The sequence below is a fragment of the Typopeltis vanoorti genome, chromosome 17, assembly GCF_054136105.1.
Source record: "Typopeltis vanoorti isolate ZY-2024b chromosome 17, IOZ_Tvanoo_1.0, whole genome shotgun sequence".
Classification (NCBI taxonomy): Eukaryota; Metazoa; Arthropoda; class Arachnida; order Uropygi; family Thelyphonidae; genus Typopeltis; species Typopeltis vanoorti.
In genome coordinates this window covers 4,596,476-4,616,794 of record NC_143565.1, presented here as the reverse complement: position 1 = coordinate 4,616,794, position 20,319 = coordinate 4,596,476, and the positions used below count along the sequence as shown (strand labels likewise).

General features: G+C 35.2%; 1 protein-coding gene across 1 annotated transcript in view; it reads left to right on the top strand.

Annotated features, from left to right (window-relative positions):
• LOC150097107 (josephin-1-like) overlaps positions 1-20,319 on the top strand; it is a 116,712-nt gene that overhangs the window by 84,533 nt on the left and 11,860 nt on the right. Inside the window, exon 4 of the mRNA XM_090406874.1 lies at positions 11,297-11,477. Coding sequence (XP_090263000.1) covers positions 11,297-11,477 — 181 coding nt within the window. The remainder of the gene's footprint in view (positions 1-11,296; positions 11,478-20,319) is intronic.

Genomic DNA, 20,319 nt, shown 5'->3' with positions numbered 1-20,319 from the left:
AAACAAAAGGGAGGACTTTGGCAAGAACATAGAAAATAAATATCAATAGGTAATCATATTAATGATACCTATTGTTGAGAAGAGGGGGGGAGATGATGGTCAAGTTTGTGAATGTATTATGTATCTGTGTGGGTGGGCTTCTTGTATACTGAAAAAAGTAAGGTTCCCATTGGATTGGCATGTTACCTTCCCCCAATCCTCAACTTTCTCTTCAGAAAGATTTTGATAATGCTATCATTATCCCCTATGTCTGAGGCACTTCAGAAAAACTAGCTAGTCTTAAAGAAATACAATCTCTGTATGGCTTTCAAGCCCCACCAAAAGCTTTAATACTCCCTGGAGTATACAAAGTGCCCTGTTCCTGCAAGTTGGTCTACTGTCGACAAACAGGAAGATCAGCCAACATCGGTGTATGGAAGAACACAAAAAGTACAAGCTCATAGAATCATTGCAAAAAGACCACCATGCTCCTGTAAATTTAGAAGAGAAAGACTATTTTTGGAATCTACAGCTGTTCTCAAAATTCATCCTAATTTAAATAAATATGGTTGCATAAAACTTCTCAAAATATGGGAAACACTAATACTTTGAGAGCCCAGTTTACATTCTACACTGCTAACAGGTGTCCACAGAGGGCACCTCACCTAGTTAGGGCTCTAGTGTTTTATCCATGTGTTTCACTTAGTGACTGAGACAAAATATTGGAAGAATTAAATAATATTTTAATCTTTTCTTAGTGTTGTTTCATCCATTAAGCTTCTAACATGAGTTTCTCCCAGTACTTAAGCCTTAACACAAGGAGTCAGAATTACTTCATTTCCTGGAAAAAAATACTCTTTTTACTCCTATATCAAGTTCACTATTGAATGTGAATCCAGTAGTCATCCACCCTTTTTTGGATACTTTAATAATTCAAAAGCCTATAGATCCTGTTGAATTTTTGGTTTATCAAAAGCCAACCTTTATTGGCAGATATATTCACTTGTCCTCACACCATCATTCATTGCAGAAGATCGGTATTATTCAGAAATTATGTACATAGAGCTCATATGAAATGTTCTTCTGATTCCCTTTTTATAGATGAATTAAATTAAAAGCAATCTGATGACTAAGGGATACAAAAAAAAATACCATTCAGAAAATTATCATCCATTGACCAGACTACAATCTGATGTGAAAAGAATTTCAATACCCTACTTTAAAGGAACCTTTGAACAAATAGCATGGATTGTTTGTAAATTCAATCTATGCACTTTCTTGCCATCTAAATAGATACATTACTACCTCTCTCCTTATTGGGTGAGGTCTCAAGCACTCATGTCATCTTTACTACTTTGAACAGACTGGCTGCTCTGCTTTGATTAGAATCTATGAAATCAATATTATATTGCATTTTTGGAATCTGACATGTCTGGCCTTGCTTCTAATGTTATCGACACTAGGCACAGATTTCTTTGAAATCAGAGAAAGATTCTTCATTCCAGCAGGCTTAAATTTAATCATCTTTTTCTTGAAACATGAAATACTACAAAATCCTCCAAACCGCAATTGTTCTGACTTGATTAGTATTAACTGTTAATAATTTTTTATACATGCATAAACTTTTACAGAGTTGCTCTTTTGAACTCTAATAGTAATCGCATTCATGTTTTCAAAGTAGTTACTGGTCTTTTTCTCTGATGATGTCCATGTTACATTAAATGAAATATATCTCTCATCTCATCTTCATTATACCTTCTTTTTCCTTGCATTGTTGAGGGTTTATGAATCATCGGACCTCAAACTGTTCACAGGATAAGGTAGTCAGTCCTACGCCCCGGTGTATCCTATGTCCTGTAGTGTTAAGTTCTCAAGGCTGGTTTGCCTGCTTTGTGGGATGAAAAACCCCAGGATAAACTGGGGGGGAAACCCTATTCTCCACGCCCAAGACTGGCTAACTTGGCTATGGCTGAGGAAGATCCTTCAGCTCCTCACGTCACCGATGAGAATCAAGGACACTCCTTCCCCGGACATATTGGTTGTGAAGTGCACAGCCACTAGACTAACCACGTGGACTATGAAATATATCAGTTTTTTAAATAATTTCTATATTTTTTCTACATGTGTAAGCTATATAAGTATCTATCATTATTATTAATTATGGCTCAGCATTCTGAGCCATAATTACTATGGCTCAGAATGCTGGATCTTAAAGGGGGGGGGGATGGATAAACTCAATGCTTTTAAAATGAAATGCCAAAGAAAAATCAATAGAACAAACTGAACAGAAAGAAGAACAAATGAAAAAGTCAGAGAAGAACTTAACTGAGCAACTGAAGAACAACTGAGCCCCAAAAGACTACCAAACATATTAAATGGTAGAATTGAAGGACAGCCTAGCAGAGGAAGACAAAGAAAGAAATGGATTGACAACATCAATAAATTCACTTAAACATCATAATAGAACTACATAAAAAGACAGCAGACAGAAAGAAATGGCAAAAATTCGTCCTTGAGGAACGCAACATGCCATGAGCAGAAGAGAAGAATTATTATTATGAATGCTCTTGCAAGGAGTTCAAGGAATATCATTGAAGGAGAATGTGTTAAGACATTTGTACTTAAATACCTATGATCTCTCTCTTGGAACATGTTTATCGAATGCACACAACATATGACAGTAGCCCATTCCCTGCACTTACCACATGCCATGAGAAAACCCTGGACCTCACATGCTCCTTAGCCAGATTCCAGTAATGATTTTCTTAGTTTTACTTCTATCATCCATAAGCTTCAAATTCTCACTTGTGTTTATCTGTGGAATCTCCCTATTCTGTCTATTATTCAAACATCAAAGATTATATTTCATCATTCTGTTAAATATGACATCATCATCCGATATGATTTTATCATTTGTGGTAAATTTTGTTCCCTTCAAGTATTTCTTTAAATTTGGGAAAATGAAATAGTCAGATGGAGCCAGGTCTGGCAAATAGGGTGGATGAGGTCGACATTGAAAGCCCAAGTTGTGTTTTGTCTGTTGGTTTCATAAGCAGGTGCATTGTCCTGCAAAAGCAGCACACTTCTGTTCAGTTCCAGCAGCGTTTTTACTTCAGTGCCTTCTTCAGTTCCTTCAGAGCTATTGAATAAACTACTGCTGTAACAATTTCACCAATTTTGAGGTGCTTGGTAAGGATTACACCATCCATATCCCAAAGGACAATGGCAAGAACCTTCCTTGCTGACTTTTGGGTTCGTAACTTCTTTGGTAATGGAGAACCTTTGTGTCTCGATAAATTAAAGGTACCAAGAAATTATATACTTGGTTTAATCCTTTATCCAAGTGTAAGCAAACAAGTTTGCACCTGAAGTATTTTCAGGACTGGGGCAACTAGTATAAAAAAGCTAATGACTTCAAATCACTTGCCTTTGTTTCTCATAATGCAAAGCACATCTTCTTGGTATATTTAATTTATACTATAACCAAGTGGAAAAACTTCCAACAACTTTCTCTAATCCAGAGTATTTTAATAATGAGGTGCGACACCTTTTGGCTACTTATGTATGAAAATATGACTTCTGCATTACTTCAGCCTTAGTATTACTTCTGTGTCTGGCTCTCACTGATGAGACCTCAATAAAGGTCAAAACCAGTCTGAGTAGTGACATCCTTCCCATAATGTATAGCATTATACATGTCTGCAAGGAAATGTGCTTTGCATTATGGGATAGTAAAGTAAGTGATGTGGAGTCATTAGCTTTTTTATGAGTCGTCCCAGTTCTGATTATAGTTCAGGCACAAACTTGTTTGTTTACACTTGGATAAAGGATTAAAACCAAGTATACTGCTCAAAACAATTAGGGGATATTCTCGTTGTTATTCTTATTAAAATTATTTCATGCTAAAATGTCATCATCATCATCATCATCATCAAATTCCTGCCATGTACCCTCAAGGGGTATACAGGATATGACAGTACTACATGAAAAAATTACATCATTACTAACTTCCTATCTACAATTTTCCTCCAAATCAGTCTGTTACTTGTCAAGACTCCAACGTTATCAGATCTTATATTTCTATCGTCTAAGGCACTTTGTACCGTATCAATTCACCTATATCTTGGTCTTCCTCTGGGTCGTTTTCCTGCCAACCTGGCAGAGAACACTTGTTTTGCTAATCTTTCCTCTCCCATTCTATTTAAGTGACCATACCACCTGAGATTAGCTCTGCTAACACATTCCTGGATGCTGACAATGTCAAGTTCTTTATTAATATCCTCATTTTTAATATGATATTGCCATTGATGCCATCTGTTCAAGCCTCTAATCTTTCTCAGGACTCTCATATCTGCGGTCTCTAGTCTTTGGTCAAGTGTTTTACTTCTGACCCAGCTCTCAGATCCATAAGTTAAAACTGGTTTGAACACTGTCTTGTATACAGCTAATTTAGTGTTCCGACTTATTCCATATGAATTTATTCAATTGACTTCCCACCATACGAGCTTCACTGATTCTGTTGTCTATTTCTATATTTAATTTACCATCTTCAGTAAAAATCGTGCCTAAGTAGCTGAAATGTTTTACTTGTTCCACAGGTTCTCCATTCACAACACAGTTGACATTTTCAATGATTCTGCCTATTTTCATTGTATTTGTCTTTTTATTGCTGACCTTCATACCATATCTATTACAACAGCTATTCAATTTAGTCAGAGAATCTTGCAGACTTGTAGCGGATTTATTTAGAAGTATAACATCATCCGCAAAAAGCAAAGAGCTGACATTAACATCTCCAATTTTGATATCAGGTTTAATACCACATTCCTTCATAATGTGATCCATATAGATAATGAATAACAGAGGGGATAATGTACATCCTTGTCTCACACCAGATTTAACATTAAACCATCTTCCTGTACTTCCTTCAATTCTAACAGCTGACTTACAACTCAAATAAAGACTAAGTATTGCTTGATATAATGCCCCATTGACGCCATATAACTAGCATATTGAATAGCTTCTCTCTTGGCACCTTGCCATATGCCTTTTCCAAATCGACAAAACTTAAATACAGATCTTTGTTATATTCCCATGATTTCTCGACTATTTGTCGTAAAGTGAAGATCTGATCCTGACAGCCTCTATTTGGCCAGAATCCAACTTGTTCTTCACCAAGCTTATCTTCCACAATTCTTCTCAACCGTTTCTCAAGTATACTTGCATAGATCTTGCCAGGAACACTCAGTAGGGAAATACCTCTGTAATTCTCACATTCAGTTTTATTTCCCTTTTTATATATGGGTACTATGAGAGCTCTGCTCCAATCATCGGGAATTTGTCCCTCTGTCCAGGCTTTCTGAACTATGCAGTGCAGCCACTGAAAGACTTTTATACCACCATACTTCAGCATTTCTGGTTGAATATCATCTACTCCTGCTGCCTTTCCACATTTAAAGTGTTTGATGGCTTTTTCTACTTCAAGTATGGATATGTATTCCTGACTGCATGCCTGGTCAGTGTTTTTTATCACTGTGCTGTCATCACTGCTTGTTTCATTTAGCAGTTTTTCAAAGTAATTACTCCATACTTCAAGGATATCTTTTTCTCATGTTTTCATGTCACCTTTATCATCTCTAACTCCTTTTACAGCACTCTTTCCTCCATTCCTAAGCTTCTTCAACAACCTCCAGAATATTTTGCCACCTTCTTGATATTTATTTTCTATATCCTTGCCAAAGTCCTCCCATGACTTTTGTTTAGCTAGTTTTACACACTGTTTAGCTTTCTTACATTTGTTTCTGTATTCTGTAAGAGTAAAAGCTGACTTATTTGCCACGAACTTTTGATATGCTTTCTTCTTTTCCTTCACTGCCTCTTTAACTTCCTGTGTCCACCAGGGAGTTCTGATTTTTTTTATCCTTGCACACAACCTCACCACATGCCTCTATGGCAGAATCAATCAATGTTTTCTTCAGAGTTTGCCACTGAATCTCCAAGGTTTGATTCCTGTTCTCAAACTCTTTCATTTCCTTTTCAATAATCTTTCTGTATTTTAGTCTACAGTTCACATCTGAGAGCTGCTCAACTTTTATTCGCTTTAAAACTTTCTTACATGTTATTCTTTTCAATATGAAATTCAATTTTATCCTGCTCAAGACTAAATAGTGATCACTTCCAATTTCAAATCCTCTGTACACTCTGGTGTCCTGCACCACGGAAAAAACATCACTATCAACAATAACATAGTCAATGAGACTTTTCTTATTCCTAGCCTCTTCTCTCCATGTGAATTTGTGCACATTTTTATGTTGGAACATGGTGTTAGTAATAACCAGTCCATGTCCTGAGAAGAAATCCAACAGATATTTGTCATTATTATTAGTTTGCTCTTTTCTCCAAATTTTCCCAAAATATTTTTGTATGTCTCACAATCATTTCCTACTCTGCTATTTAGATCCCCAACAAGGACCAACTTTTCCTTTTTCATTGTGTCAGTTGCTTTTTCTAAAGCCTCAAAAAATTCCTCCACTTCTACCTTAGTAGAACCTTCTGTGGGACCATAGGCACAAATAAGTCTCATTGTCCAGTTCCCCATTCTCATGTTTGCCCACATTACTCTACTTGAGACTGACTGCCATTCAAGAGGATTAGCCTCATATTTTGTGTTGAATACTATGGCTACTCCTTCTTTTCCTTGATTGTCATTGCCTGAATATAACATTTTGTATTTATTGCTCAGAAAGATCTCACCAGTTTTGGTCTTTTTTGTTTCAGTCACCCCTATTATGTCGATATGGTACTTATCTAATTCCTCAGCTAGCTCCATTTCTTTGCCATTCAGGCTTCTTACGTTGATAGTACCGATCTTTAACTCTGGTGATGTTGAGTTGGGGTTTGTTTTCAGATTTGTTCCAGTAGCTGACTTTTCGCTGTTCGCCCTGGTTCCCTGGCGAAAACAATGGGGGCCTTGTTTAACCGGGAGACGTCCCAGCCGGCATGAAATTTTGTCATGTTGTACCATCATTTTTTATTTTGGTTTAACCAATAAGAATACAGTTTGGTCGGCTAAATCCCAAATTGCCAGCCCATCCTCGTTCGTTCAGTAACAAAGTAGATACCCAACAGGGTGCACCACGAGAAGGTGAGGATTGGACATTAGGTCAGAAATCCTGGTCGGTTCTCTGCATTCCTTTAAAGGCTATGTGGAGGTCTCCTCTCAGTTATACACCTTTGACCCTTAAGCACCCCATGCTAAAAAATGTATAATTGCTAAAATGTATAATTTGTAATAAATATCGATTATTTAAACAATATCTCATCAATTACACCCTATCTTGTATAAAGTACCCAATAATTATAATTATTTGCATAAATTTATAATTATTATAATTATTATTATTATTATTATTACGGGTATCTCCATGGAGTCAGTAGACTCATCGTGGGAGACCCAAACTAGCAAAACAATATCTGTCATATCTCTTCTTGAATTCATTTACAGACGAAGAGCTCACAACTAAGTCAGGCAATGAATTCCACTCATTCACCACCCTCCAGGCAAAAAACCTTGTTCTGACACCTTTGTTAACCACACTCTTCTTTAATTTCCAGAGATGACCTCTTGTTCTTCCATCACTATCACACAGCTGAAACATTTCCCCTGCATCAATCCTATAAAAACCTTTTAGTAATTCGAATGTTTCTATCATATCCCCTCTTCTTCGCCTATCAACCAATCTCTGCAATCCTCAAGCTCTCAATCTATCAATGTAGGGAGCATTTTTTTATATCACTCACCAACTTGGTCACTCTTCTCTGAACCCTCTCCACAGCCTCCTCATCTCCAAGTAATCCAGGTGACCAGACCTGAGCACAGTAATCCAAATGTGGAAGTATCAATGTTTTATAAAGGGGAATAATAACCTCTTTATCTCTGGATGTCAGTGTGTTCCTCAACAACCAAGTAATCCTATGTGCAATCTTGGACACCTTAGCAATGTGTCCTCTGAACTTCATCTCCCTATCTACCAATACCCCTAAGTCCCTAGCCTCATCAATCTCTTGGAGTACCTTTCCATCGATGTAGTACACAGCTGGTAATCTTTTAATCCCAAAATGCATGACTTTACACTTTTCCACATTGAACTGACATCCATTTTCTTTTGCCCATTTTACCAGCTTATTTAAATCCTCCTGCAAACTTTCAACATCGGCTTGATTTTTTATTGCATTACACAACTTTGCATCATCAGCAAACAACTGAATATCTCCCTTTAAGCCGTTTCCTATATCATTTATATACAAATTAAACAACATTGGCCCAAGCACAGAGCCCTGAGGCACACCACTGGTCACCTGCCTCATTCTGGACTCGGCTCCTCCATACACCACCTTATGGTATCTCTCCCTGAGCCATTCTCCTATCCATATCACCAATTTAATATCCATTCCCATCTGCTCCAATTTGTGTAACAGTGTTCTATGGGGTATCCTGTCAAAAGCCTTAGCAAAATCCAGAAATACCACTGTGTAGCCAGTTCCTTTGTCCAACTCAGATGTTATTCTATTATGAATAGTTAATAGATTGCTAAGGCAGGATCTACCTTTAACAAAACCATGTTGGCCTCTATAGCGTATCATATCCTGATCCACCCATTCTTGAATTTTGTCTTTAACCAACTTTTCCAATACTTTTACCACTACTCCTGAGATGGTGATTGGTCTGTAATTCAATACCGCAGTTTTAGAGCCACCCTTATGCAAAGGAACCACTTTGCCTAACTTCCACTCCCTAGGGACCATACCAGAGTTCAAACTTAAGTTAAATATCCAGGTAAGAGGGGTTGACAATTCATTTGCACATTCACGCAACACCCGAGCTGATATTCCATCTAAGCCTACCGCAGTGTTTGCATTTAAGTTTTGCAATATATTTAATACCTCTGATTCTTTAGCTTCAATTCTCACATTAAGTATTGCTATAGGTATAGAGATATCCTCACTTGGGTGATAGACTTTTGAAAAGTGATCACTCAGTAACTCGACTATTACATCTGATTTTGTCACCTCAATACCATCAGCACCCACTAAGGTTATCCTTCCGAAGTCATTCTTCCTCTTACTTGCCACATAGCGGAAGAACTCTTTGGGATTACCCTTGATCTCTTTGGCTAAGGTCTTCTCATAATCTGATTTAGCTTTTCTTACTATGCTGGTAACCTTCCTAGCTTGAGCCTTGTACTGCTCATGGGTGTCCTGATTGCCTTTCTCCTTGTAAATTCTCCATAACATTTTCTTTTTTTGCAGTTCAAGCTTGATACTACTGCTCATCCATCTAATGCCTGCCTTGTTTGACCTCCTAACCATGGGGACACAATCTGATATTGCTTTCCTCAGATACCCGCTGATTTTATCCCAAGCACTGCTAACATCTTTCCCTTGCAATATGTTCTGCCATGGGATGGCTGCAAGCTCACTCCGAAGCTTGTTATAATTGCCTAACCTGTAGTTCCGTACATACCCCTTCTTAATAGAAAAATCCACAGATTTTGCAACCTCCCAAGTCAATACCACATGATCGCTTTCACCAACTGGAGGTAACGAGTACACCTTACTTATGCATATAACCTCTGAACCAATAACCAGGTCCAACACTCTCACACCACGTGTCCCTTCAGTTACGTGCTGTTTCAAGTAATTATCTCGTAGAAGATGTATGAACTCCATTTCCTTTTTGCTACGTGATATTTCCTCCTTCCAATTGATATCACCATAATTAAAATCCCCCATAATAATCACTAAGCCTTCACTCATTGCACTAAGTTGCTGATGCATGAATTCAATATCTCCCCCCGTACTCCCTGGCCTATAGCAGCATCCAACTGTATATTTGGTTGCGTTGGTCACTATTTCGCACCAGACTGCCTCAAATGAACTCTCATTCACATGTCTATCATCATGATATACTACTTTCTTTGGCTGCAACACATCAGCTATCATCAACAGTACTCCTCCCCCTGTTCTATCTTCTCTATCCTCCCTGAAAATACTGTACCCATCACATTCAATTCCAGTGACCACATCTTCTGCTGACAGCCAAGTTTCGCTAATGCCTACAACTTTTGGTGAGATTTCACTGACTAATGCCAAAAATTCTTCTCTCTTATTTCGAATGCTTCTAGCATTGGTATACAAAAATTGCAGATTCCCTCTAGATCTTGTACCGGCTTTAGAACTGAAATATAAGTCACTAACTACCATAGTCCTATGCCGATTTTTATCCCCTCTCTTCTGCAATTTATTCAGCCTATAAGGATCAATAAATACACGATCGGTGCTAAAGTTTCTCTCTCTTACACTCAACCTTTTCAATATTAGTTTCCCTGCCCAATAACTTCAACCTGTTCAGAAAACAATAACTTCTTCAATCGCTTATGTCCTTCCATGTTAAGATGCAGTCCATCTCTAGCATACAACTGCCTTTTTCCTTCAAACACACTCCAAACATCAACAAACACCAGACCTCTTTTTCTGCACATTCTTGCAATCATATCATTCATTATCATTGCTCGTCTACTTAACTCGTAATTGTCAAAACGAGGCAGCACACACACTATTCTCCCATTGACACTTTTCCTCTTCACAATATCTAATAATGTTCTTAAATCTTTTCCTACCCGATTTATACTACCTCTCAGGTCATTCGTACCCACCATAACTATCATCTTGTCTGCTTCATGCCCTCTCTTTATTGCTAAAGCCACTATCCTCTAATTGTTTTGAGCAGTATAATTTCTTGTATTCTTTAATTTATAGTATAACCAAGTGGGAAAACTTTCAACAACTTTGTCTCAACTGTATCGACTGTTGTTTGGTCTTTGGGTCATGTTGATGAAGCCATGTTTCATCAACAGTCACAATACAAATCAATAAAGTCTCACACAAAGTTTGGTGAATTTCAGTTGCAAACTTTTCTTACAGCATGGAAAACTTGATGATGGCCCACACTTTTGCATCTTTGAATTTCTTCAAAACCTCTGACCTGTCTTCTTATATATATATTCTAAAAGAAAAAGAACAAATTATTACAATTTGATGGAACATGGGGTTAAAGGGTTTTAAGTTCTTTTTTATGGTTATATCAGTTACTTTAATATCATTTTTGTTCTAGGTGTTTATCAGAACTTTTCTGCCCCCCCCCCCTTGTATTTCTTACAGGTACTTTATTCCAAAATTATACCTTATTGTAATGCTGAAATGTGTTGTATTTATAAATTAATTCATTATATATATATATTATTTCATTTCATTGTAGAGATCCAAGTTGTGTGGATTTTTCTAAAATTGTTGGCCTTATTCTGAACATTCCCAGTGAGATGAAGTTTGGTTTTCTTTCCTTGCCTCTTAATCGAAAACACTGGATTGCTGTTAGAGAAATTGGTGGTATGTTCTACAATCTAGATTCCAAGTTAGAGTATCCTGTTGTTATTGGCAAGGTCAGTATGTGTGTATATTTGTGTATATATATGTATATGTTACCGCTAAAGTGCAGAAATCAGTTATTCTGCAGGTTATCTAGGTATTGTGCAGATTAACTATGGTGATCCGTTAATGTGCAGAAAATTGTTTCATTTCTCAAATTACCTAGGTAATCTGCACATTACCTACTAGGCACTCGTTAAAGTGAAAATAAGATCTTTGCTGGAACAACAGCAACGTTTCTGTATGCTTAAATTAACATAATGTTATTTATTTATTTTTCGATATCTAAAGAATCAAGTTAATACAATCAAAAATCAACAAATTAGTTGATAGAATCAATCATCAATCAATTAATATAATACAAGGAATCAAACGGTTTAAAATATTATTACAATTAAGGAAAAAAACATGATAAAATTATGTTTACTTATTAAAAAACCAAACTAAAAGTGGAGGGAGAGGGGGGAAGGAGTAGGGAAAGGAAATGAGAGAAACAAACTTTTGAACTTTAACGATACGGAAGCCGTTAATGTGCACATTACCTAGGTAAAATACGGAAAACTCTTGATTCCGCACGTTAATGGAGCAAATCAGTTAATCTGCAGATTAGCTAGGTAATGTGCACATTAATGGTTTTCGCACTTTAGCGGTAACATATATATATAATTAAATGATAACTAGTTTTAATTTTTTTTTTTATGTTGACCTCACACATGAAAGGTCATAGGATTTAGAACACTGCATTGCCATGTGTGGGTAAGTGATTAAGGAGAAAATGTAGAGGCCCCCCCCCCAGTAGGTTTATAATAACCTTTCATGGGTTTGAACTACACATTAAAAAAAACGATTCTCCTGTTGATGCATTTGTACACTCCTTTAATCTTTCTGAGAACTATCATATATGTGGTCTCCAGTTTTGATCAGTTGTTTTATTTTTAACCAAACTCTCAGATCCATAAGTGAAAATTTATTTGAACCCTGTCTTGTGTACAGCTAATTTAGAGTTTTTAATAATTTCTCTTTTATTCTTTATAAATTTATTCAGCTGACTTTCTACCATTCCATCTTTGCTAATTCTGTTTAATTTGCCATCATCACTAAATTATGACTAAAGAGCTGGAAAGGTTTACTTGTTCTATAGGTTCTCCATTCAGGATGGATGCAGTGAATGTTTTCAAAGGTGTTGCCTATTTTGATAGGCTTTTTTACTACTGATATTCATATCAGATTTCTTACAGCATTTATTTATTTAGGAATCCTGAAGACTTGTACTGGATTTAGTTAGATTATATAACATCATCTGCATAAAGTAAAGAACTGAGATTATTATCTCCAATTTTGATATCGGATTTAATGCACTTTTCTCCATAGGATGATCCTTATAAATGATGAATAACAGTGGAGATAATGTTCAACCCTGTGTGTCTTGTGATTTAACATCAAACCATTTTCTGCACTTCTTCAAACTGCTCAACAACTAAAATATAGACTGTATTTTAGTTCCATTTACACATAATGTTACATTTACACCATATAATTGTATCATTTTGAGCAGCTTTTCTCTTGGTACCCATCTTTTTTTGCATATACCTTTTCAAGATCTACAAACTTTAAGTATGGATCCTTGTTTTATTCTCATGAATTCCTAATTATATGTCTTAGGAAGAAACTGGTGCATGCAGCTAAGAACCTTAGAGGTTCAGCTAGCTAAAGAAGATGTCTTAAAGTGAAAATATGATTTAACAACCTGTATTTGACATGAAGCTAACTTGTTTTTCTCCAAATTTCATTTGAATTTTCTCAGCTTCTTCTTCTCAAGTATGCTAGCATAAATCTTTCCCAGAATTCTTATTATATAAATTCCTCTGTAATTCTCACATTCAGCTTTATTCCCATTTTTCAGAGATCTACTCCAGTCATCTGGAATTCAAGGCCTTCTGAATTATGCAGTGTTGCCACCACAGAAATTTTATATCTCCTGATATAAAATATCTCCAATGGTCAAATATCTTCTGATATTTGAACAGAAATGGTCAAATATCATCTACTCCATCTTCCACATTTTAGGCCTTTGATAACCTCAAGTATTGATTTGTACTCCTGTTTGCATTCCTCTTGAATATTTTGTACTGCTGTTCTCTGTTTGTTTCATTTAACAGCCTTTCAAAGGAATTAATCCAAAGTATCTGTATCTTTAGTTTTCATGTTACCATTATCATTTTTCATTCCTTTTACAGTACTCTTTTCTTCATTTCTAAGTTATTTCAATAGCCACAAGAATTTTTTGCCACCTTCCTGATATCTATTTTTCATGTTCTTACTTATCATTTAGTGTAGGATGTTATATTCAATCAAGGAAAGGAGGGAATAGCAATAGTATTAAACACCAAACATGAAGATAAACTTCTTGATTGGAATTTGTGCCTATAGTCCCACAGAAGGTAAGGAAAAAGTGGAAGGATTTTTCGAGTCATTAGACCAGGCAGCTGACAAAGAAAATGAGGTCCTTGTTGAAGATTTCAACAGCAGAGTAGGAAATGAATCTTACCAGGTATATAGGAACGTTTAGGGAAAATTTGAAGAAAAGGACAAAGCTAATAATAATGGCAAGTATTTGCTAGACTTCTGTTCAGGACATGGACTAGTCATCACTAATACCATGTTCCAACACTAAGATGTACACAAGTTCACATGGAGAAAAGACAAGAAATAAGAAACAGACTGTCATTGTTGATAGTGATATGTTTGTGTTGATTCAAGGTACAAACAAGTGTGTAGAGAGGATTTGAAATTGGAAGTGATCATCACTTAGTTCTAAGTAGGATAAAAATAATTATCTCATTGAAAAGAACAGTAAGAAAGTTTTAAAAAGAATTAAAGTTCATCTGCTTTTACAGGTAAACTGTAGACTGAACTATACAAACATTATTGAAGAAAAGTGGAAACAGTTTGAAAACAAGAACCAAACCTTGGAGTCTCGGTGGCAAACTCTGTACAAAATTGATTGATTCAGCTAGGAAGGTATGGGGTGAAATTGTCTGTAAGGATAGAAAAATATGAACACCATGGTGGACACAAGATGTTAAAGAAGTGGTCTTGAAATGAAAGCAAAAAGTTTGTAGGAAGCAAGTGGTTCATGGGCAATTCATTGCGGGGGAAAATTCATCACAGGAACTATTCATCATGGAAAAAATTCACTGAAAACATACACTAGAAAATTGAAATGATACTGATAGCAATATATGAAAAGTAAATGCATTGCAAGATAAATTTCACAAAATATAGTTTATGTATTTATGTATTATTTGTTTAGATTTTAATTATATTTTCATTCTTATACAATGAAAGTATATGCTTCTACAGAATGTGCTCCACTAAAAGACAAAGACACCTATTATAAAGATCTTTCTGAAACTGTCATGAACATCCCAGTTCACGTCACACTCACTGGTGATGATTTTAATCCCCAAATTGGTAAAGACATTGCTAGTACTACTAAAAATGTGAATAAATATACTTATCATGAAACTACAAATAACAATGGACATGCTCTTATGAACTTCAGCAATAGCCATAACATGGTAATCACCCAAACCAAATTTCCACATCCAAAAGAAAGACTATGGACCTAGGAACATCCAAATGGTTCTCATTCCCAAATAGAACTTTTCACATCCTAATCATTGGAAAGTGGATCAGATCAATCAAGAACTGTCGAGCATATAATATGGTTGAACTAAACTCTGATCACAGAATAATCAGAAAAAACATTATTGAAAACTAAATAACCCACAAATTGTAGCATCTTTCCACAGCACATTAGAAGACAATATGAAAAACATTCTTAAAGATCCAGTTAATGAAAAGTATAAGGGTATCATTGAAGCAATAAACATAACATCCAACAAAATTCTTGGAAACAGCAACAAAAAAAAAACACTCGGGGGGGGGGGGGGGGGGGGGGGAATTATCCCTGAAACTGAAAAATATATAGATGAAAGAAATAAAGCAAGGAAACTCTACCACTTAAACAGGAATGAAATAAATGAAGATAAACCAGACATTTTAAATAACAAGGTCAATGAACTAATGATCAGAGACAAAAGAAAATCAAATAAATAAATACTGCAAGGAACTTGAAAATGATAATAAAACTGGTGTTGTGTCCCAATTTATGATTATCATTCTATCTAGTGAAATTCTGCTTATCTATAATCAGCTTTTATCTATGTACGAGATATCACCCCAAAATACAAATATTTAAGCTATTTCTCCCCTTAGTGTCCCTAATATTTATATTATACTGCGCCTTTTGGGACATTTAGTTTGAGATATTAAATACAAAAACAAGGAGCAATTACTAAAATATGTCTGAATGTGAAACAATATTGCAGTCGTGACACTTTATCTCGTTTTTTTACATATTAATTTCCCGCATGATTAGGATCATACGTTTTTCAAGTGGTGCATTGGGCAGCAATTTCAGGCAACTGTTTTTATCAAAAATTTATTATTGAATAAATAATAAATTTAATTATTATTATTAAATTTATTAAACTCATTAGTATGGTACAATTCAATTTCTAATATAATTCAATTTAATACTAAGAAAATATTTACAAAATAACATTAGCTAATCACAAGTATTTGGCTAAGATCCTATGGGTATTACGATCATGCCGCCATAACAAATTCAACACATACAATCCTATGTATAATCCCAGATCTAATTAACACCTTAGTTAACCCTGTATTAGTCTGAATATACGCTATATGTTGTAGCACATGGACATATATGATCAATTCACTCTATTCACTCAATTCACTCCAATCCCGCCACTCAGGAAAACCATGTGAATACCTATACGAAGGAGCTCGTGAAAAAACTATCCAGGAAAAAAGCCTTGTGGGGGGCATTTCTAACCTTTTTATACCTTGACTCCTAACGGCACCTTCTTTAATTTCTTTTCTCCGCCCCTTACTTGATTCGACTTTACCGACCAATTAGGGTGGCGTTTTTCTGCCAAACATCCTTTGGTCGGCGAGCCCGTGACGATGTCTCAAATCTGGGAATCGACCCTGAGTGATAGTCTATTGTTTTTCTTTTGCTAGCCTCTAAATTAATCCCCCTTCCAAAATTTTTCTATGAATTTACTTAATATTTTAATCTCTAGCCTCTCACATACAATTTCTTATGACTAATCCTTTCTGTCTTGCTTAGCTAATTTTTTTATATCACAACTGTAATACATTCCTTCTTTTATTAGTTAGTTCAACAAACACTTTTTTGTTATATATTTTACTTGGATGCAAGAATATTTTTCTTTCTTTAAATAATTTATGTATTCGCTTTTATACAGAGTTTTTATTTAATTTTCTCTTCATGTTACACCATGATAACTGAACATTCCACATAGTGAAGGTATCAGGGTGTAACACTGGGGATACTAGAAACACTTTTCAAATGATAAATTATATCTGTCACCATAAAACAAAAAAGAAGTGGAAATATTGTCACACATGACAAAAATGGTACATGGCTATCAGTAAATTTGAACTTGATGAAAGAATGGAGAGACTACTTTCAAGAATTACTCAATGTTGATAATCCCCAACATTCAAGTCGGCTAGCGGACCTGCATCTAATCACCGCTCTACCAATAAATTGTGAAGACTTCACCGAAAAGGAACTAAAAATAGCAATAGATCAAACAAAGTCCCCAGGGATTGATGGAATCAGCAGAAGCTTTTAAAAATGCTGGGTATAATATATATATTCCAATCTCCTTGCCATAATGAATCAAGCTTTAAACACTGGGATAATACTCAACAATGGAAACAAGGCCTTATTGTTCCTGTACCTAAAAAGGGCAGTCTTAATAGAATGGATAACTATAGAGGTATTACTTTGCTATCACCACAGTTAAAATATACAATAGGATGATACTCAAGGGAACAGAACCTTACTTAACACCATTTTAAGAAAAAACCAAGCTGGATTTCTAAAAAAACGACGTGCAGTAGAACAGATACATTGCATCAGAAGAATCATAGAAGGTTCATGCGATAAAAATTTATTGCTTATTTTAACCTTTATAGACTTCAAAAAAGCCTTTGACCCCATTAATAGAGAAGCAATGTTTAAAATACTCAGCTTCTATGGTGTACCCTCAAAACTCATACAAGCAATCTCAGCACCTTATAAAGATTACAATGCTACAGTAATCTTTAAAACAGAAACATCTGAATCCTTTCTGGTGACAACAGGAGTCCTGCAAGGTGATGTACTAGCACCTTATTTGTTTTTAGTATGTTTGGACTACATCTTTTGCACTATCAACACAAAAGATTTTGGTTTTAACATCAGAACATCCACCCACGCCATGCAAATAACTGATCTTAGCTTTGCTGACGATGTTGTACTTATTGATACAGAACCAAGAAATGCACAAAACATCTCAATCTACTAGAGGCACTGGCTAAACGTATTGGTCTGCAGATCAACATCCAAAAGTCCAAAGTATTCTCAATAGGTTGTGAAAACTTGATTCTTCATACCAACAATAAACCTAAACCCTTAGAAAGAGTAAAGGACTTTCAATACCTTGGATTGTACATCAGCAGTACAGAAAATAATATTAGAAAACGTAAACAGCTGGCTCTAGTCTTCCATAACAAACTCCATGCCATCTGGAAATTATCATTAATATCATTAAAGACAAAATTAAGACTATACCATGCAACCAGTAGATCCATTTTCTTGTATGGCTCTCAAACCTGGACAACAAGCACCAAAAAAACTACAGATCTAATTAACTCTTTTGGAACTACATGTCTCAGACTGATCCTTGGATACACTTAGACTGACCATGTTACTAACTCTGCTGTGCTAAACCTGGCTAAGCAAGAACCACTTGTCAATATTGTCAAAAAACTACAGCTCACACAGCTTGGGCATCAACTCAGACATACTGAAGTCTCACCCTTTTTGGAATCCCTCATCCTGTACAAACCAGAAGATGGCAATCGCAGTAGAGGAAAACCATGCAAACAATTTTGGCAATACATATGTGAAACATCAGTAGGCTGAATTGTAAAACTCCATCTGATATCTACCAGTTAGCTCAAGATAGAGAGACTTGGAAGACCATAATTTTCAATATTTAATTTTTAATATTCTTTTCCCTTTTCACATTGTGAATAAACTATGATGATGACAATGAAAGTAATATATTTATTGATCAGTGAGTTTCCTAATTTCAGTTTTCATTGTAATTTTTATTTATTTTAACCTGGTTCGGAAATCCTGTTCAAATTCCATGACCAAACATGGAAACCACTCAAGCCACTTCAGGCCTCCAATAAGCAGCGCTGTGGTCTCACATCAGATGACAAAATTCATCTCTTACCTAAAAACAATTACGAGCATCCATGCCCATTGCGAGTTTTGAATCCACAGTTCATTGGTGGGAGAGGGTATGCTATTTCATCGGTTGTTAATGACATGATAATTCTGATTACAGTTTCTTTTGGAACGTTCCATAAGAGAAGTAATTAATTACATATTTCACTTTGGGAGCATCCATCTATATATATATATATATATATATATATTTTTTTTTTTTTTTTTTTTTTTTTTTTTTTCAGTAAATAAAGAAGCTAAATATAAAATTTCTTAGTGTTATAAAATGCTAGTATTGGAGGAAAAGGTAAAGACTAATATTGCACCCTCAGATGGTAATTTAACTTATGCATCTTTACATAATGATGATAGGATTTACGTAATTTTATTATAATTTTCTTTAAAATAATTACTCAAAAGTGAACCTATGATCTTAAACTAGCTCTGTAAATGATAGTAGTGTACGACATGTCTTTCGTTATGCAGGTAAAGTGGAGTCATTTTCAAAATACACATGTATTCAATAACTGAAACATGTCACCTTCTGAATTAGTTCTGATAAAATAAAAAATAAAAATAAAAAAATCATACCTGGATGGATGTCTAAATGCGCAGAACAGAAAACTAGTCAACGGCTGGAAGAATAAATATTCTTAAATATTGTGCCTTTTCTCCTTAACTATTCCTAAATATTTTATTCTCCCTAATAACTTTTCTAATTATTAATAGAATAGTCAATAGGAATATGTAAATAGTTAACTATAAATATTAGTTGGATATAACTATTCTCCCTAAATATTCTTAAATATGGTGCTCTTTCATCCTAACCATCCTATCTCAGTTCTGTAATAATTAATATTCCATCTTCAGAGCCTATAGTAAGAAAGAATATTAATAACTTTATATGGAATAAAAATTTGCAGAAAGCTAAATTTTTTAAAATATTTCTTTTAAAAAATATATCCGCAATGAATTTTTGTGCAATTACATTTCCCCTGATGAATTATCAGCGATCAGTTTTCCTGTAATGAATTGTCCGGACATAGAAACAAGTTGGTAAATCTCCTAAAAGAATGTAGAGAAAAATGTAAAAGGGCACTAAGTTCTGTGTAAAAGTAGCTAAACAAAAGTCATGGGAAGACTTTGGCAAGAATATAGAAAATAAATGTCAGGAAGGTGGCAAAATGTACTTGAGGCTATTGGAAAGTATAGAAACAGATTAAAGATTATTGTAAGAGGATTCATTTGATAAAGGTGACATGAAAACTGAAGATAAAGATATGAGTCTTGGACTCCCTGGAGGTGTCAAATAATAATAATAATAATATTCTAGATGTCTGAAGTAATTACTTTGAGAGACTCTTAACCCTCCAACCAGCCATGACGTCTATAGACGTCCAGTTAAATCTGTATACGATGCTTTGACACGTATTGAATAACATGGATAAGAAGTG